The 15,861-nt window shown below is 33.6% G+C and overlaps 1 protein-coding gene across 1 annotated transcript; it reads right to left on the bottom strand.

The window, feature by feature from the left end:
- Positions 1 to 1,381: 1,381 nt before the first annotated feature.
- LOC111878957 (protein LNK2) lies at positions 1,382 to 8,081 on the bottom strand. The gene is made up of 9 exons (XM_023875441.3): positions 7,658 to 8,081; positions 7,128 to 7,278; positions 6,372 to 6,456; positions 6,130 to 6,250; positions 5,915 to 6,004; positions 4,499 to 4,912; positions 3,190 to 3,329; positions 2,313 to 2,426; positions 1,382 to 1,655 (listed from the first exon to the last, which is right to left on the bottom strand). The coding sequence occupies exons 1-9, from the start codon at positions 7,679 to 7,681 to the stop codon at positions 1,652 to 1,654; spliced, it is 1,143 nt and encodes a 380-aa protein (XP_023731209.1). The 5' UTR covers positions 7,682 to 8,081; the 3' UTR covers positions 1,382 to 1,651.
- Positions 8,082 to 15,861: the final 7,780 nt, after the last annotated feature.

Here is a 15,861-nt window from a genome sequence, read left to right as displayed (position 1 = left end):
AGCAATCGCATGATTTTTATGTGTGAAGAATAAAACCTTTTGTATTTAAAGGGATGTGATTTTGTCCAAACATTGATAGAGATCTTGAAGTGATTTTGTACAAAAAGAAAGTGTTGAAGAACATAGATGAAGTGATATAATTGAAAGTGAAATACCTTGAAAATAGTTAAAAATGAAATCAAAGGAAGCCAATTTTTTTAGGACAGAGTTTGACATGGGAAAAAAGATGCTCATTTTTTCATTATTGTAGTATTCTGTATTTGTAACAATATTGTTAAAATAACTCTAACCATACTATAATAATTTGGAGATTGTTGTTTAGTAGACAAATTTTCATTCGTTGGAACGTGATATTACTTTTGGTAATATGATATATTAATCATATTTAGTCAATCTTGTACTTGAACTTAGTTTAAATGCTTTGTTTGTATGATATAATCATATAACATAAAGACAAACAAGGTAGAGAGCGTAGATATAAGAAGTTGATCGTTCGGAGCTGCATTAAGAAAACGAAGAAGGGTCGTGATATTGTAAAAGATCAAGAATGCAACATGAAATTTGAAGATCAATATAATAAATGTGTTTGAATGAAATTATTTGAGACACATAATATATGTGCAACATGAAATTTGAATAAATAAAATAAGCCGGTTACAATGTTGCTTATTTTGATCGTAAAACAAAAGGTATTTGTTGCATATTTCATCTAGAAAATCAGTTTTGTTAAGACTATCATATAAAAAAGAAAACATAATTACATTAAGACTTTTTTACTACTGTGACACAGACCACCACTATCTAGCACACTATCCCGTGTGCATTGTGGTGGCCGTAGTGTGGTCCATCGTTGTCCCCATCACAACTGACCACACCCAATGAAAAACATCTCCTAACTTTTTCCTTTTGACATTTTTATTTCTTCACATTTTAAATTTGTTTTTTCAATTTCATTATTTAATTTTTTTTAGATTGAAAAAGAATGATGTGTAACTATGGATATACCAAGCTCATGTGGTGATGAAATAGCAGTGTCATGACACCAATGATGAACTTTTTAACCGAAATCCAAACCAGAACCTATAGGTGGTATTCAATCCGGTTCTCAGTTCTTAGTTTACAATTTATTCAGTTTCTAGTTTTTTCGGATCAACAAACTGTTTTACATGCCTACATGACACCCCACGTCCCCACCAAATTTGTGGCAGTGGTAAGTATACCTGTTTTACATGCCTACATGACACCCCACGTCCCCACCACATTTGTGGCAGTGGTAAGTATACCAGATGACCTAAAAAAACTTTCAACCTTTTTTTTTTAGTAACCTTAATGAAAACCAATTATAAATCTTTCAAGTTTCATCTAGGTAAATATACATAGATTTCATCAAGTCAATCATGTTTATAACAAATATACAATACTCACAAAAACTATTATGTATTTTCTATGTTATACACATCGAGTAAAATAGGTATATGCGTAACAAAAATCAACTTCATGGTTCAAGTAAAGTGGCTTCGCCTCTCCACAACAAATACAAATACAAATACAAATACACCTTTTTGAAGTAAATCGAATTCTACAATACTTAAATAATCAATGAGTTGTAGGCTTCCACTATTCAAGAAAATCATACCCGAAAGGATTTTACTCAGCTGAGAGAAAAATGAGAACATTCACCAAGAATCCATACAACAATAATTAAAACACACACACACACGTTACGAGTGATTTTTGGACAAAAAATGAGAGGTGGATGGTTGTTTTCCATAAATATTTTCATAATGTTGTCCATAATCATTCAAATCCCACAAATAGTTTCACTTTCACACTTTCACTTATACTTCAAATCATTTGTTTATTATAGCATCCTAATTCATTTTTTTTCTATTATATCATTGCACTTTTAGTATATTTTTCTTAGTAGAACCTTTCACTTTGAAAAATCTCCACAATTATAGCATTGAAAATTTGTTTTGTATTTGTATGACACTGCTATAATCGGGTAGATTTCTCAATGTATAGTGTTGTAATAAGAATTGAAAAAAAAGATGCTATAAATAACAAATAAAGAAAAGTAAATTGCTATTTCTTGCAATCTAGCCCTTCAATTTATGCAACAAAGTGGTTTCATTTTCACTTAAATGTTGCATCTTTTGGTTTTAAAATGAAGCATTATTGCATATTTTATAATACAAAACTCCTGTGATGCATAAACTGGGAAAAAGGTGGCACGATCTTAAATAGACACACATTTAACCCTATAAAGATACTAAAAGCTAAAAAAATGGAGGTGTAAAAGACGGAATTACCCTTGTGACTGAAGATGTTCTCCGGATAACTTGGGTGGCCTATGAAAAAGCAAATGAGCCACAATGCGGTCGATTGGATTTGTCTTTGTCTCTCCTTCAGGCTTTCTTGATGAGCTGTCATTGAAAGAATATGCAGATACATTACTCAAATAAAAAAATAAGGAATGATAAATTACTAACTAAGAGAAAATAAAGCTTTCCCATGATTCCTTTAGTTTCTCCTTATATTTAATTTCAATTTTCCTGTGGCAAAAGAAATTACCCAAGCATCATATGTTGAAAATATTTCACTTTGTGAATTCCGGAAGAATCTTACGGAATTGGAATTCAAGATTCCATTCCATGGCATGTATGGATGCAAATGGATGGAATTCAATTCCATCACATTCCTTCGAATTCCATTCTTCCTTTTTTTATTATTATAAGACCAAAACAAGCTCATTGTATATATCCAAATAACTAAAAAAAAATTAATTACAAGTAGAAATTTAACTATATTCAACTTTTAACGTGTGACAAATTACAAATCTTTCATATAGAATTCCATTCTTCCAATTTTTATTATTATAAGACCAAAACAAGCTCATTGTATATATCCAAATAACTAAAAAAAATTAATTACAAGTAAAAATTTAACTATATTCAACTTTTAACGTGTGACAAATTACAAATCTTTCATATTCCAATTCCCTTAAATTCCTATTCTTTTGAAAGATTCCATTCCTTCCAAAAAAACATCATGCGAACCAATTTAGAAGATGAATTAGGTGTTCACAAGACATGGATTATATAGTTTATACATGAAAACAAAACTCGAATGAATACTTAGCCTTATAAAACAAATTAACAATGACATATTGATGATTATGTAACTAACCTCTTTGTTTCACCTAATCTTTCTTGAGTGACAACATTTGGTACTTGTTCATTTGAACTAATTGCATATTTCCTCTCCAATGCATTTTGAGCCAATCGAAACAAACTATCTCTTATACAAAGCCTTATTTGAATGCCTAACTGAAAGAAAAATACGTCTTCATTAGTCTCTCACAAGATCACCTATCTTTTTGTTTTGATGGAATGGAATGAGTCATTACATTCCATAATCATGTTTGGTTCGTCTATAGGAATGGAATGAGTTTTCATTTGAATTTTTTATATTATATGTAAATAGATTGTCTAGTTTTAAGTCTACTCCATACATTATGTAAAATTATAATTAATGAACTTGTATGTGTATACAAACATGAAAAATTAAAAGCATAGTAAAAGTTTATTAAAAGCCAAATAAGATTATGATAAAGAATATATTTGCAAATTATATTAGAAAATAAAAGTATAATTCAATTGAAAGTCATGAAAACTTAAGAAAAAGACTTGTCATTTAAATTACAGAATTTAGTTATAAATAATCAACTTTTAATTACAAAAATGAAAAATCTAACAAAATAAAGCTCATTACAAAATAAGGTTACAATAAAAAAAATTATTTATTAGTTATTTCAAGAAATAAAATTATAATTCAATTAAAATCATGAAAACTTTAGAAATACACATTTCATTAAAAATGCATAATTAAATTAAAAATAATGAACTTTTATGTACAAATATGAAAAGGAAACACAATAATAGCTCATTAAAACCCAAATAAGATTATATTAAAATATATTCTATAGCTATTTCAAAAAATAAAATTATACCTCAACTAAAATCATGAAAACTTTAGAAAAGGATTTGTCAATAAAATTTCAGAAATAAAAATGGGTTATATTGCAATTTTTCATTCCTATCCATGATGAAATAGAAATTATACCCCCAAGCTAATGAATGAATATTAACAGAAGGCCTTTGCCAAAAAAAGATAAAAAAAAATTAACAAAATGGAAGGAATCTCATTTCTTTAAGAATAGCCCATTCCATTCCATCATACTTCATGCAAAACAAACTGTTTTTTTCATCCCATTGAATAACTCATTCCATTCCTTCCCTGATTCCATCATACCAAAAACTATCATTACAATATGAGAAATTAAATATCCTCCTACTTTTCTTTCCTACCCATGTGAAATAATAACAAGTGTCTTAAAATATTATTACTTTTATCAAAATATGACACTTGTCACCATTTCACATAGGTAGGAAGAAAAAGTAGGATGATATTTAATTTCTCTTATAATATGATTTACCGTTGAAACAACATTTTGTAGTTGATGTAAAATGGCATCTTCCAATGAATTTGTGTTCATCACAAGAGTGTTCAAACTTTCATCAATTTGGCTTTCATTTGAACAACTTGTGAAACTTGAATTTTGTCTAAACTCTTGTTGTTGTTTACATATAGCAAACAATGCCCTCATTTGTTGACGCCTCCTTAGTTTTTCAATCTTTTCTTGAGGTGTCATCATACTCAAAGGCATCATCAAAGAAGAGCTTCCAGATTCAAATTGTTGATTTCCCATTATGCTTTTATAACCACAAGGAGACTTCTTGTATTCAGTTTCTTGATTTCTAGACATTGAAGAAGGTATTTTGATATGTTGTGTATACCCTCTTTCAAATTCTTTACCTTCATTTCCAAGAGAAAACCAAGGATCACATGCCTGTATATGCAAAGAAATATTATCAGCTCTAAAATGCATATAAGAATGCATAGAGGTCATAATTAAAGAAAAAAAAGAAAAATGATATTATATCAAGGAGTAATGAAATACTAAAATCAATTTGGAACTAAGATAAAAAAAACCCCTTCAAAGTTGATAATACAAAGTATTTGTCACAAGAATCTATACAACTTATGAACATATAAAAGGAATATTACAATAAGACTTATGGAATTTCGGTTGTGTTTGTTATGATGTGAAGACAAATTCTAGTAAACTTGATTCATGATTGGGTAAGTAGATGCATCTTTATTACAAAAATGCATCAATTCTTGAGTATCTGCTTAAGCCACCACTCAAAAGTATGTATGTTGGAAAGGGGAAGAAGGGCAAAATGACCATTTTACCATTTTGCATTTCTAAAAGGGTCTGAATTTTTAAGATCTGGATTTTTAACATGCTGTTTGGTTGGAACCTCTGAATTGCTGTGTTGAATTTTTTTTGTTTTAAAAAATAACTAAACCAACTCCTTGAATAACACCATACAAAATCCAAATCAAACATAAATATTTTCAATTAAGAGGCAACTAAATAGGACCTAAGTCATGTTCTTTTTGCATCAAGTCAAAAAGAAACACTCATAAAGCTTACAACAACCGAAAGCCATTCATTACCATAAAGTCAATAAGTCAATAAGTAGTTTTTTAAAAAGTGTTTGTCTTAGCTTATACATGTTTTAAGGGTATTTGTCTTTTACAACCCAAAAAGTTAAAAAAGGGGTTTTGAAAAGTTAGAAATTCTAACTTATTGAAATCTCCTTTTTGAAGGGTTAATGAGAAGTTATTTTAAAAGTCCTTTTCATATTGCCAAACACTTTTTTTTTTGACTTATTGACTTTTCAAAAAGTCAATAAGTTGTTTTTAAATCAAATTCCAAACACCCTTTTACTCTCATAAACAGCAACCAACATATAGCTCCACTAACATCTAGAACCAGAATTACCTTTTTGATTCCGATTCCGATTCCGATTCTGATTCCGATTCCGTTTTCATCTGGCATTCCAATTCTTTGTGCGTTATTTGAAGAAGCTGACTGTGAAAACCGATAAATCTGTGATAGCTCCCCATATGTTGTAGCTCATGTGCACAACCACAGTGAACATGCTCAGGATTTTTATCCAAAAACAAACCATAAAACTAAAGTTATACGAACAATACCTTTCCATTTTTGCCCTCACTGCATTCCATCAGCTCCAAATTTGTGTTTACATCTTTTATATGCAAACTTGGAGATTCCATAGATGAAATGTTTGTGTTTTCATACACCAAGTCATTGTTGCTGCAAAACATCACTTGTGAGGATATTAAGTCAGATGAATAACATCAGAAGGATCAAATATAATCATGGAATAAAAATATGGATTATAATATTTGAATTAAGTGAACAATAACTACATTACCTTAATATTCTATCAAGATCATCAAAGCTCCCCACATTTGTCCAACCATAATCAACAAAATTACTATCTACTTGAGCCTTTTCATCTGTTAAAAATCAATGATATTTTAGAACCCAAAATCTACTAACAATAAATGCACACCATTAAGACATATATATATATATATATATATATATATATATATATATATATATATATATATATATGTATCAACCCTCATACTGATGCTTGTAGAAACTCCAGAAAAAATGAGGGTGTGTTTTGTTCATGGATTCCGATGGAATTGGAATTCAAGATTCCATTCCTGGGGCGTGTTTGGTTGCCAAATGGATGGAATTCAACAATGTTGGAATCGTTTAAATTCCATGTTTGATGGATTTCATTATTCCTAAGGGAGTGTGGAAGGAATTCAATTTCGTTCTTCTTTTATATGCAAAGACTAAAATACACACATTTATACATGTTAAAATATATAACAACATGAATTTAATTACATATAATTATATGGGTTAATCTCATAAAAGGCCTTATATTTTTTGTTTTTTTCTGGATTAAACCTCATTTTTTATTTTTTTTCCCCGAAAAAGACCTTGTATTTTTTCATTTTTCCGAAAAAAACCTTCAACTTTGTCTTTTTTGTTTTCTAAAAAAAAAAACCATCAACCTTCTAACTGTTTCCAAATAAACCCTCGACTTTTTTAGTTTTTCTCGAAAAAACCCTTGCATTTTAAATGTTTTTTCGGAAAAAGTTCATACCTTTGTGTTCAAGATCCAGTTTTGTAGCATTAAATGGAGACACCTTTCTGTTTTCCTCATATAGCTCTGGAGTTATCTCATAAGTTTCATCAGGATATGGCACAATGTGATCTTCATTTTCACCTGTTTTTCCCCATATGATATTCGCAAGCTGATTTTTTTTTTTTTTAAATGTATAAGTTAAATGTAAGCTCCATTTGTATTACAAATATCCAAACAATATGAAGCTGAAATTACTATAGAAACTATAATTACAAGTAAAGATAGATAGATGCATTGATCATAGTGGTTGAAAACTCAGAAATCGGATAACTGTAATGTATCCAGCATATAAAAGGACTTGTGGTCTTATTTTTTACTCTGTTAACAAAAATCTCTCTGATGATCATCCAAGAACACCATTAAACGTTAATCACCTCAAACTAAACTCACAGGGAAGCATGAAAAGAGTACTCCATTTTTTCTATAAGCAAACATTTATTGAAGTAAAAGGAAAAAAATCGAACAGCAAAAAGGGAATTTCTACAAACCTCTTCGCCTTCCCACTCAAACATCGTTGTAAATATCACCTTCGAAGCTCAATAATCCCACAAACAAATAGTAGCAGTCACTTCTTAACCCACACATCGCCGATTATCCGCAATATAAGATAAATTCGTTATCTAAACATCAATCAGGAATCACTGTAAGCTTCACCCAGAACAAAAACTATCAAAATTCCTTAGTTGTAATCTCAAATTTCAAGAGGTTAACTTGAGTTCTTCGAAGGGTAGCACAAAGCTTAGAGAGAGAAAGTGGGTCACAAACAGGTTAGCAAAACGAGAGGTGGAGATTAGCTTAGAAAGGGAGGACACTTGTGAGGTGGAGTGTATAGTGTATCTAGAACTTGTGGTTAGGAAAGCAATGATCAAAGTCAAGGATGCAATTGGAGTATTGGATCATAGAATTTTGAAATTTCCCATTTTTTTAGGTTTTTGATTTTGATCTTTTGTTTGGATTTGGCGGGGAGATATGTGGGCGGAGGCTTCCTGTGGGTCGCCTTTCAATGGTCCGACATGCTCTACTCCTGGTGGCCAACTTTATTTTCTGCCCATTAATGAATCCATGTCATATTTACTAGTTATAAACCGGAGAAAACACCGGTTTGTGATTTTAAATTTAGAGAAATCTCAAATAAAGTTTTAATAATTTATGACAGTGTACGGTTTAATTCTAAATTAAATCACTAATCATTAATCCTTTTCAATAAATCAAAGTTTTTTTTGTCACGTGTCAATCTCTTATAAGTTTCCATACTTGTCATTTTATGGTATTTTTGAAATAAATATTATCCACTTGTCAATTTTTGTTTTTTTTTCAATTTATAAAATTAAAGTCATATATTTATATATGTAAAGTACTAAATATCATATATATGATATTAAATTGCAATAAATATGTTTCTTCCTTTCTTAATTTAAAGTTATACATTAAAAAATATTTTATGTTTATACTTTAATGTTTAATCTTTTTTAAATCAACCCGTGTAATACACATGTCTCACACATAGTAATCCTAATAAATAAGTATTTATATTGCCACGTGGCAATTGTTAAGCCCCTCCCCAATCTAATTTTTCCGCTCAAAACGTCTAAGTGAAATTCCACATTTGTCCTTACAGTCAAACATATACTCCTTTTTTTCAGCAGTTTCAAATCGATAGTATCCAAAAAAATAGCAAGAAATTTGGAAACCTTCTATTGTTCAACCGTTTCTTCTGCAATTTCTCCAATAGTTTTGGAAACCAAATCAGTAGTTCAAATTTTAAAATACATCAAATCCCCAAATCTTGGAGATTTTGTTTATATTTAAACGACATGCAGTTTCCCCTGGCCTAAATCACTTTAAAGCAGACGGCCACCACCACAACCTAGAGTGTATCGAAGCCTTTATCTGGAAGAAGATCGGAGAGTCTTTTATCTTCCCATACCACCATCGGTCATGTTCTTTGCAAAATAACTATATGTAAGTGCTTCATTCATATTCATTTTATGAATTTTATAAATTTTAAATTTGGCTTCATATATTCAAAGAACAAGATCTTCTCTTTCGTGAAGATATCAGAAAGTGGATAGGGTTTGATCATAGCCTGCTCAGTTTTTAGAATTGGATTTTGCTTTTCTCGATATTATAACATCAATCTTTTAATCTGGTAGTGTTGTTTAATTAAGAAAAAATCTCTTTAGATTCAAGTTCTTTGTTGAAGCAATTTTTGAGGATTTTGTTGTTAGTTAAAAGAATGTGTACACATTCATTTTTAGTGACCCTCCATTTCCTCAGTATTGTAAGTTCTCTTGCATGATTCTCTGATGCACATAATCTGTTTTGATGAAACGTTTGAGAGAAAAGTCAGAGTTGTTTCAGTTAAAACAATTGAATGAGTATTGTGAGAATATGATTGACCAGTTGATTCAGTGGTATTCAACTGCCGCCCTTGATTTTGAGTAATATATACAGGCTCAGATCAGAAGATAATGCAACATGTCACAACTAGCCTTTTTGACTAAGGAAATTCCGTCCTCAAGTAAGCAAGGACTATTGTGAGACTTGTGCTAACACACCTAAGTGTTCAATATGAGTTCCTAAGGAGCCATATAGTGTTAGAATGCAAATCTCTCCAAGTATAGTGAATCTCTCCCAAATCTCTCCAAGTATGGTAAATCTCTCCTAAATCTCTCTAAGTATGCGAAATCTCTCCAAGTATAGTGAATCTCTCCCAAATCCCTCCAAGTATGGGAAATCTCTCCCAAATCTCTCCAAGTATGCGAAATCTCTCCAAGTATGGTGAATCTCTCCGAACTCTCTCCAAGTATGTGAAATCTCTCCCAAATCTCTCCAAGTATGTGAAATCTCTCCCAAATCTCTCCAAGTATGTGAAATCTCTCCCAAATCTCTCCATGTATCTAAAATCTCTCTCAAATTTCCCTAAGTACCTTCCTCAGTCGAAAACAACTCAAAACCGGAAGAGGAAGCCCCAAAAGGACCCTCTTGGTCCGGAACCCTATTGCTCCTGAACCTTCTTAGTCCGGAATGCCTTATAAGAAACCAAGAGGAATCACAACTTCGGACTACGCCTCTCATCCGGACCCTTAGTTGCTTCGGAACTACCTTCTGACTCCGGAGATGTGGGCGGTTCGGACCTCCAAGCTGATCCAGACGGTTTCGCTTCTGACTTCGGATCCGAGAATGACTCTGGACCTCGCCTGTTGGTTCCGGAACCTCCTTGCCAACCACTTCGGACCCTCGCAGGATGTACCCTCCCCTCCGTAATTTGAACTACAACTTCGGAATTTATCATATGACTCCGAATTTCACCTTATAACTTTGGATTTTGGACCATTTCGGATCTTTTTCTCATTTTAAGGTATTTTGAGGTCGAGAATCCCACCAAACTCGTGTTTTTCTTAACTGAGCCCCTAAAACCCTTATTTTATGCTAAAATTAATTATTTTAAGCATATTCTTCATAAAAATAAATGTTTGGGATTTAGGAAAACCTTATCCTAAATCAAGAAAAGGACAAAGGGATTGACTTTGTGATTTGATGAAATTCCTCATTTCTCATAGAAATCTCAGTTAAACACAAAATATCCATGGATAACCAAGCATTGTACACCAGTCCTCCAAGCAAGTGTCATATCACTCATATCCCCCACTTAGAATACGTGAACCCCTCTTCTTCCACTTTCACACTTCTCATCTTCACCTCCAACAAACTTCTAAGAGTGATCTCTAGCTCCTTCAAGCACCAAGTTCATCTCTTCAAAGGAAATTCCCAGATTTCTTTGGATATTTTTAAGTTCAAAGAAACTCCCAAGTGTTGGAACTTGGAAACTCCTCCTCAGCTCTTCAAATCACCCAGCAAGTCAACTAAGGTGAGCTTCATACCCCACCTTTTTCAATATTTTTAATGTTTTTGGGGATAGTACAAGTCAAATCTTGCCTAAATACTTGAATAATTGCATGTATACATATGTTTAATTTGCATGTGTGTATGGAATATTATTAAATTATTATTTTAGTAATATTCTCATGAACGTAAGATTTCACAACTCCATAAGGAACAGAGGATACTTTGTGTACAAAAGAGCCTCCCAACTATTGGGTGTGTCAAACTTAACCCCTTTATCTATGCTTTCATGCCTAAAGATAAAAGTTATAAAAAGGGACTTTGATAAGTTGACACTATTTTTAGAAATTTTCGAAAATGGGAACTTTGTGACTATTTTGCAAACTATCAGGGAGTATTCTATAAATATTCAATATAAAAGTTTGCGTCAAGAAAATATGAAAATAGAGCCTCTTTGACAGAAATATTTGCATGTCATAGACGGCTGTCGTAAAACCTCCAACAACATAAGAAATGTTCTATGTGTCATAAAACAAAAAATGCGTGTCATAACCGGCAGTTATAAAAATTATAACTTGACACTTTTTCTCTTGACTAAAATGACTTGTTTTTCAATAAACGAAAAGGAACGAACACGAGCACTTAGTTAACGAGCACAATCAACGATATGGAACGCGAATGATATGATATGAAAAGGAACGAACATGAGCACCTAGTTAACGAGCACAATCAATGCTATGGAACGAGAACGATATTTCTATTCAGTAAGTACGAATTTCATTATTTATCTAACAAATAATGGATCTCTAACGATTGCTCAAAAGGTTGTGAATATTCTAGTCAAACAAATCTCAAAAGTACCTAAATATAAAAATATTAGTGTACGTCTAAGTCATGTAAGGAGTTATAGCCATAGTCTCCTGGAGGGAGAGTGGGAATTTGTATATAGATCTATACGTGGTTGGCACCCCGCATCTTCGTTGTTCGCTACAGCTAGACAGGCCAGTCTAGGGTGACAAATGTCTTTTCCAAACCGAGGGCGCATGAGAAATGCCAAAACAGGCACTCCGTTAGATTAGTATGGTTATAACGACTCACTAGAATATGCTATATTAACTACAAATTTATGTAAGGAAAACCTCATAAATAAATTTTGGCACATTGTGTTGACTGTCCTACACGTGATAGGTGATGGTCCGCATTTGTTGTGTTGACTGTCCTTCTTCATCGCGTAGAATGTCCACAATAGCCATGTTGATTCTTTCTCCTAACAAGTATAGAGTCATAATACTGCTATTTTTACAAATTAAAAAGCGTAGGACTCTATGGAAAACGTTTGTAAACGGTTTTGATAACAATAAACTACCCACACATATACATAGTTGGAAACTAGAACTTACGAATATTTTATAGCAGAAAATATAGGATTTTTTGGAGAAAACGATTTTTTCTACGATTTCGATAACGATAAACTAAAACGCACACTCAATTTTACTCGATAAGAGAAACAAGATTTTCAACCATATTTCTTTTTTGAAAATAAGGAATTTTTCTTGAAACGATTGACTATTACTATTCAAAAGAACTATTCTCGTACACAGCACGCTTTTACAAATCACACTACTTTTCAAAATCACTCCTTATAAGGATGAACAAAATTAATGACATGCACACATATAACCATGATTTTCAAGGCAAGACTTCAAACGATTTCATAGAAAATATCGGATTTTATGAAAGTACAATGAGAACGATTCTAAACAAGTGTAAACGATTTTACAAAAATGCTTATGAACTCACCAACTTTTTAGTTGACACTTTTCAAAACGACTTGTATTCTCAGGGATCTAGTAAGCAGGTAACAAGGGACGCTGATGCAAGATCATTTAGCTGTAGTTTGAAGTTTTCTACTTATGTATCTTTTGTATAACTCGAAGAACAAATACAATATGTAAACTATGTAAGTTTGTTATCTCAATGTATGAAGTTTGGATTGCTCTGTTTCATTTATATTCAATTGTTATGATATTACACAATGAAGTCACCCACCTTCGGACGTTTCTGCCGTCTGGTCTGGGGGTGTGACACAACATGATAAGGATGATGGAAAAATCACCATGGCTGTTCGAAGGTAATTCAATTAATTTATATTCGAGAAGATCTACGGGAGGAAATGCAGGACCTGGATTTGTTGGGGCGAGGTCGGATAGCGAATCATGGGGAGTACCAAGGTGGTACTCAAGACTATTGAGCTGATTCAGTAGGTTCGGAGCAGGCTCCAGAAAGCTCAAAGTCGGCAGAAGAGCTATGTTGAAAAGCGTCGGATAGACTTGGAGTTTCAGGTGGGAGATATAGTCCTCATGAAGGTGTCACGTTGGAAAGGTGTCATCCGATTCAGGAAGCGGGACAAGCTGGGCCCTAGGTATATCGGTCCCTTCAGGGTTTCGGCTCGGGTGGGTCGGGTTGCGTATCATCTAGATCTTCCAGCCGAGCTCAGCCAGGTTCATAGCATACTTCATGTCTCTCAGCTGTGAAAGTGTTTGGTGGACGATTTTGCAGTCGTGCTTATGGAGGATATTTAGGTGGATGATCACCTGAATTACATCAAGGAACCAGTGGAAATTTCGAATCGAAAGACGAAAACCTTGAGGAACAAGGTTGTAGAGTTGGCGAAGGTGCGGTGGCGGCACCACAAGGGGTCGGAATGGACTTGGTAGCCTAAGGATGAGATGAAGGAGCATTACCCAGGATTGTTCGAGGCAGTGGACTTCAAGGACGAAGTCTGATTCAAGTGGGGGATAATTGTAACGCTTGATTCCAGTATGACTTATTTTTTTCCAATTATTTATATCTTCTTGGGGACTCGGCGTGTTGGAAGCCTCAACACAGCGTGTCGAGTTGTTTTTGGCTGCGGAGATTAATGAGTCGACTCGGCGAGTTAGCGGCTGGGAAGGAAACCCTAATTTTTAGGGTGTTGCACCTTATTTAAAGGCCTTAAGTCCCTTGGCTTGTCTCCTTACCAGCCTCCTCTGTCCAGAAACCCTAAAATCGAACATTATCTACCATTTTTTAGTGTGTGAGCTTGGGGAGAGCCTTGAGTGTTCATTTTTGGTGCATATTGAAGGAGCTAAGGATTTGGGAGTTGCTTGGCTTGAAGAAGAAGTCTTGGATCCAGAATCACTAGCTCATTTGTCAAGTTTTTGAGGTATCAGGTTCTCACCTTGCTTAGTGGTTGCTTAGATCTCTTTTTGGGTTAGATTTTATGCTTTTAGCCATGGTTAGGTGGATGATGGGGAATTAGGACATCCCAAATGTTTATTCTTTCAGATCTAAGATCTACGTGAGCTTATTGGCATAAAGGTGCCAACTTTATGGTCATAAGGGCTTCATGCATTCATTAAGTCCTTCTTTTGGCCTCTTTTGATCATTTGAGCCTCTCTTAGTCATGCATGAGCGTAAAGTTGGAAACTTTACGTGGCTATTTAGCTTTAAAGGACCATATCTGCATTTTGGGGCTATGTCTTTGGTGATTACTTGATTAATGATTAAGCCTTCACCCTTTTAAACCTAGGGTTTAGGTTTTGAACCCATTTTGGTGGTTCCTAGGGGTAAACTTGAAAACTTTACCCTTCTAGATGCCATTTTAGTTGAGATCTGAGTTGTGAAGCTCTTAGATTCGATAATGTCGGCTTAACGAATTAAGATGTTGGGTTTTTAGTGAACTTGGTGTGTTTATTGATAAACTCGGCGAGTTAGATCGGTTTCTTCCCAACCTTGCAGTTAATGGAGAAACGTGGCGAGTTGAAGGACAACTCGACATGTTGGGTAAACTCGGGCCGTTGACTTTGACTTTTGACTTTAGTCTTTGACCAAGTTTGACCTATAGGGGGATTTGGGGCATTTTGAGTTGTATTTAAGGAATTTTTTGTTTAGGGGTTGAGTAGAGCCGATATTCGTAGCCGAGACCTATTCAGCTATCGTTCTGTATTCGAGGTGAGTTTCCTTACTAGGTTCAGCGGGTCTAAGGCACCAAGGTCGGCCCTCATTTGGTTATGTTATTATACTTGTTGTTTGTGTGATACTTGTATGTGATTGTATGTGTATGTCTATTGGGCGAGGCCCGTTATATGAGTGTGGGCGGGGCCCATATCTCATTGCTATTCGAGTGTGGGCGGGGACCGTTATTCGAGTGTGGGTGGGGCTCGTATCTCATTATTATCTGAGTGTGGGCGGGGCACATATCTCATTATTTCATGATATGTATGGTATGTGGTATTTTGGGGGAACTCACTAAGCTTTGTGCTTACGGTTTTCAGTTTATGTTTCAGGTACTTCTGGTTTTAAAAGGAAGAGCTCGGGATGACTACATCGCACACACCATTGAGATTTTGCATATGATGTTTTTCTCTGATTTTTTGTCCATTGATACATTGGTTTTTATGTGAATGTTTGGATGATATTGGAAAATACTATTTTATCTATTAATAAAAATGAAAATTTTGGGACCATATTTATGGATGTTACATTATGGACTTTTTCTTCATGCTATAAATACTAGCTTCATGAGACTTTCATTCTTGCTCTTCTTTTGGACACAAAACCATAGCTTGGAGAGAGTATGCATACTCTCTCCATTTTATTCTTCCTCTTGAAGATATTACTTATTCTCTTGAAGTTCATACTATGGTTATGAACTTTAAGCTTAAGAGTTAAGGGTTTTCTTACAACACTAACATCTTAAATCAAGTTGAGAACTTGTTGGTGTCTAAAAGGTTTCACATTCTCCATCAACTTCCAAGTCTCCCCTTGTGGATTCAAGGTCTACAAAGGTTGTTAAACACTTCTT

The sequence above is a fragment of the Lactuca sativa genome, chromosome 1 (genome assembly GCF_002870075.4).
Source record: "Lactuca sativa cultivar Salinas chromosome 1, Lsat_Salinas_v11, whole genome shotgun sequence".
NCBI classification, from domain to species: domain Eukaryota; kingdom Viridiplantae; phylum Streptophyta; class Magnoliopsida; order Asterales; family Asteraceae; genus Lactuca; species Lactuca sativa.
This window is presented reverse-complemented; position numbering and strand designations above follow the sequence as displayed.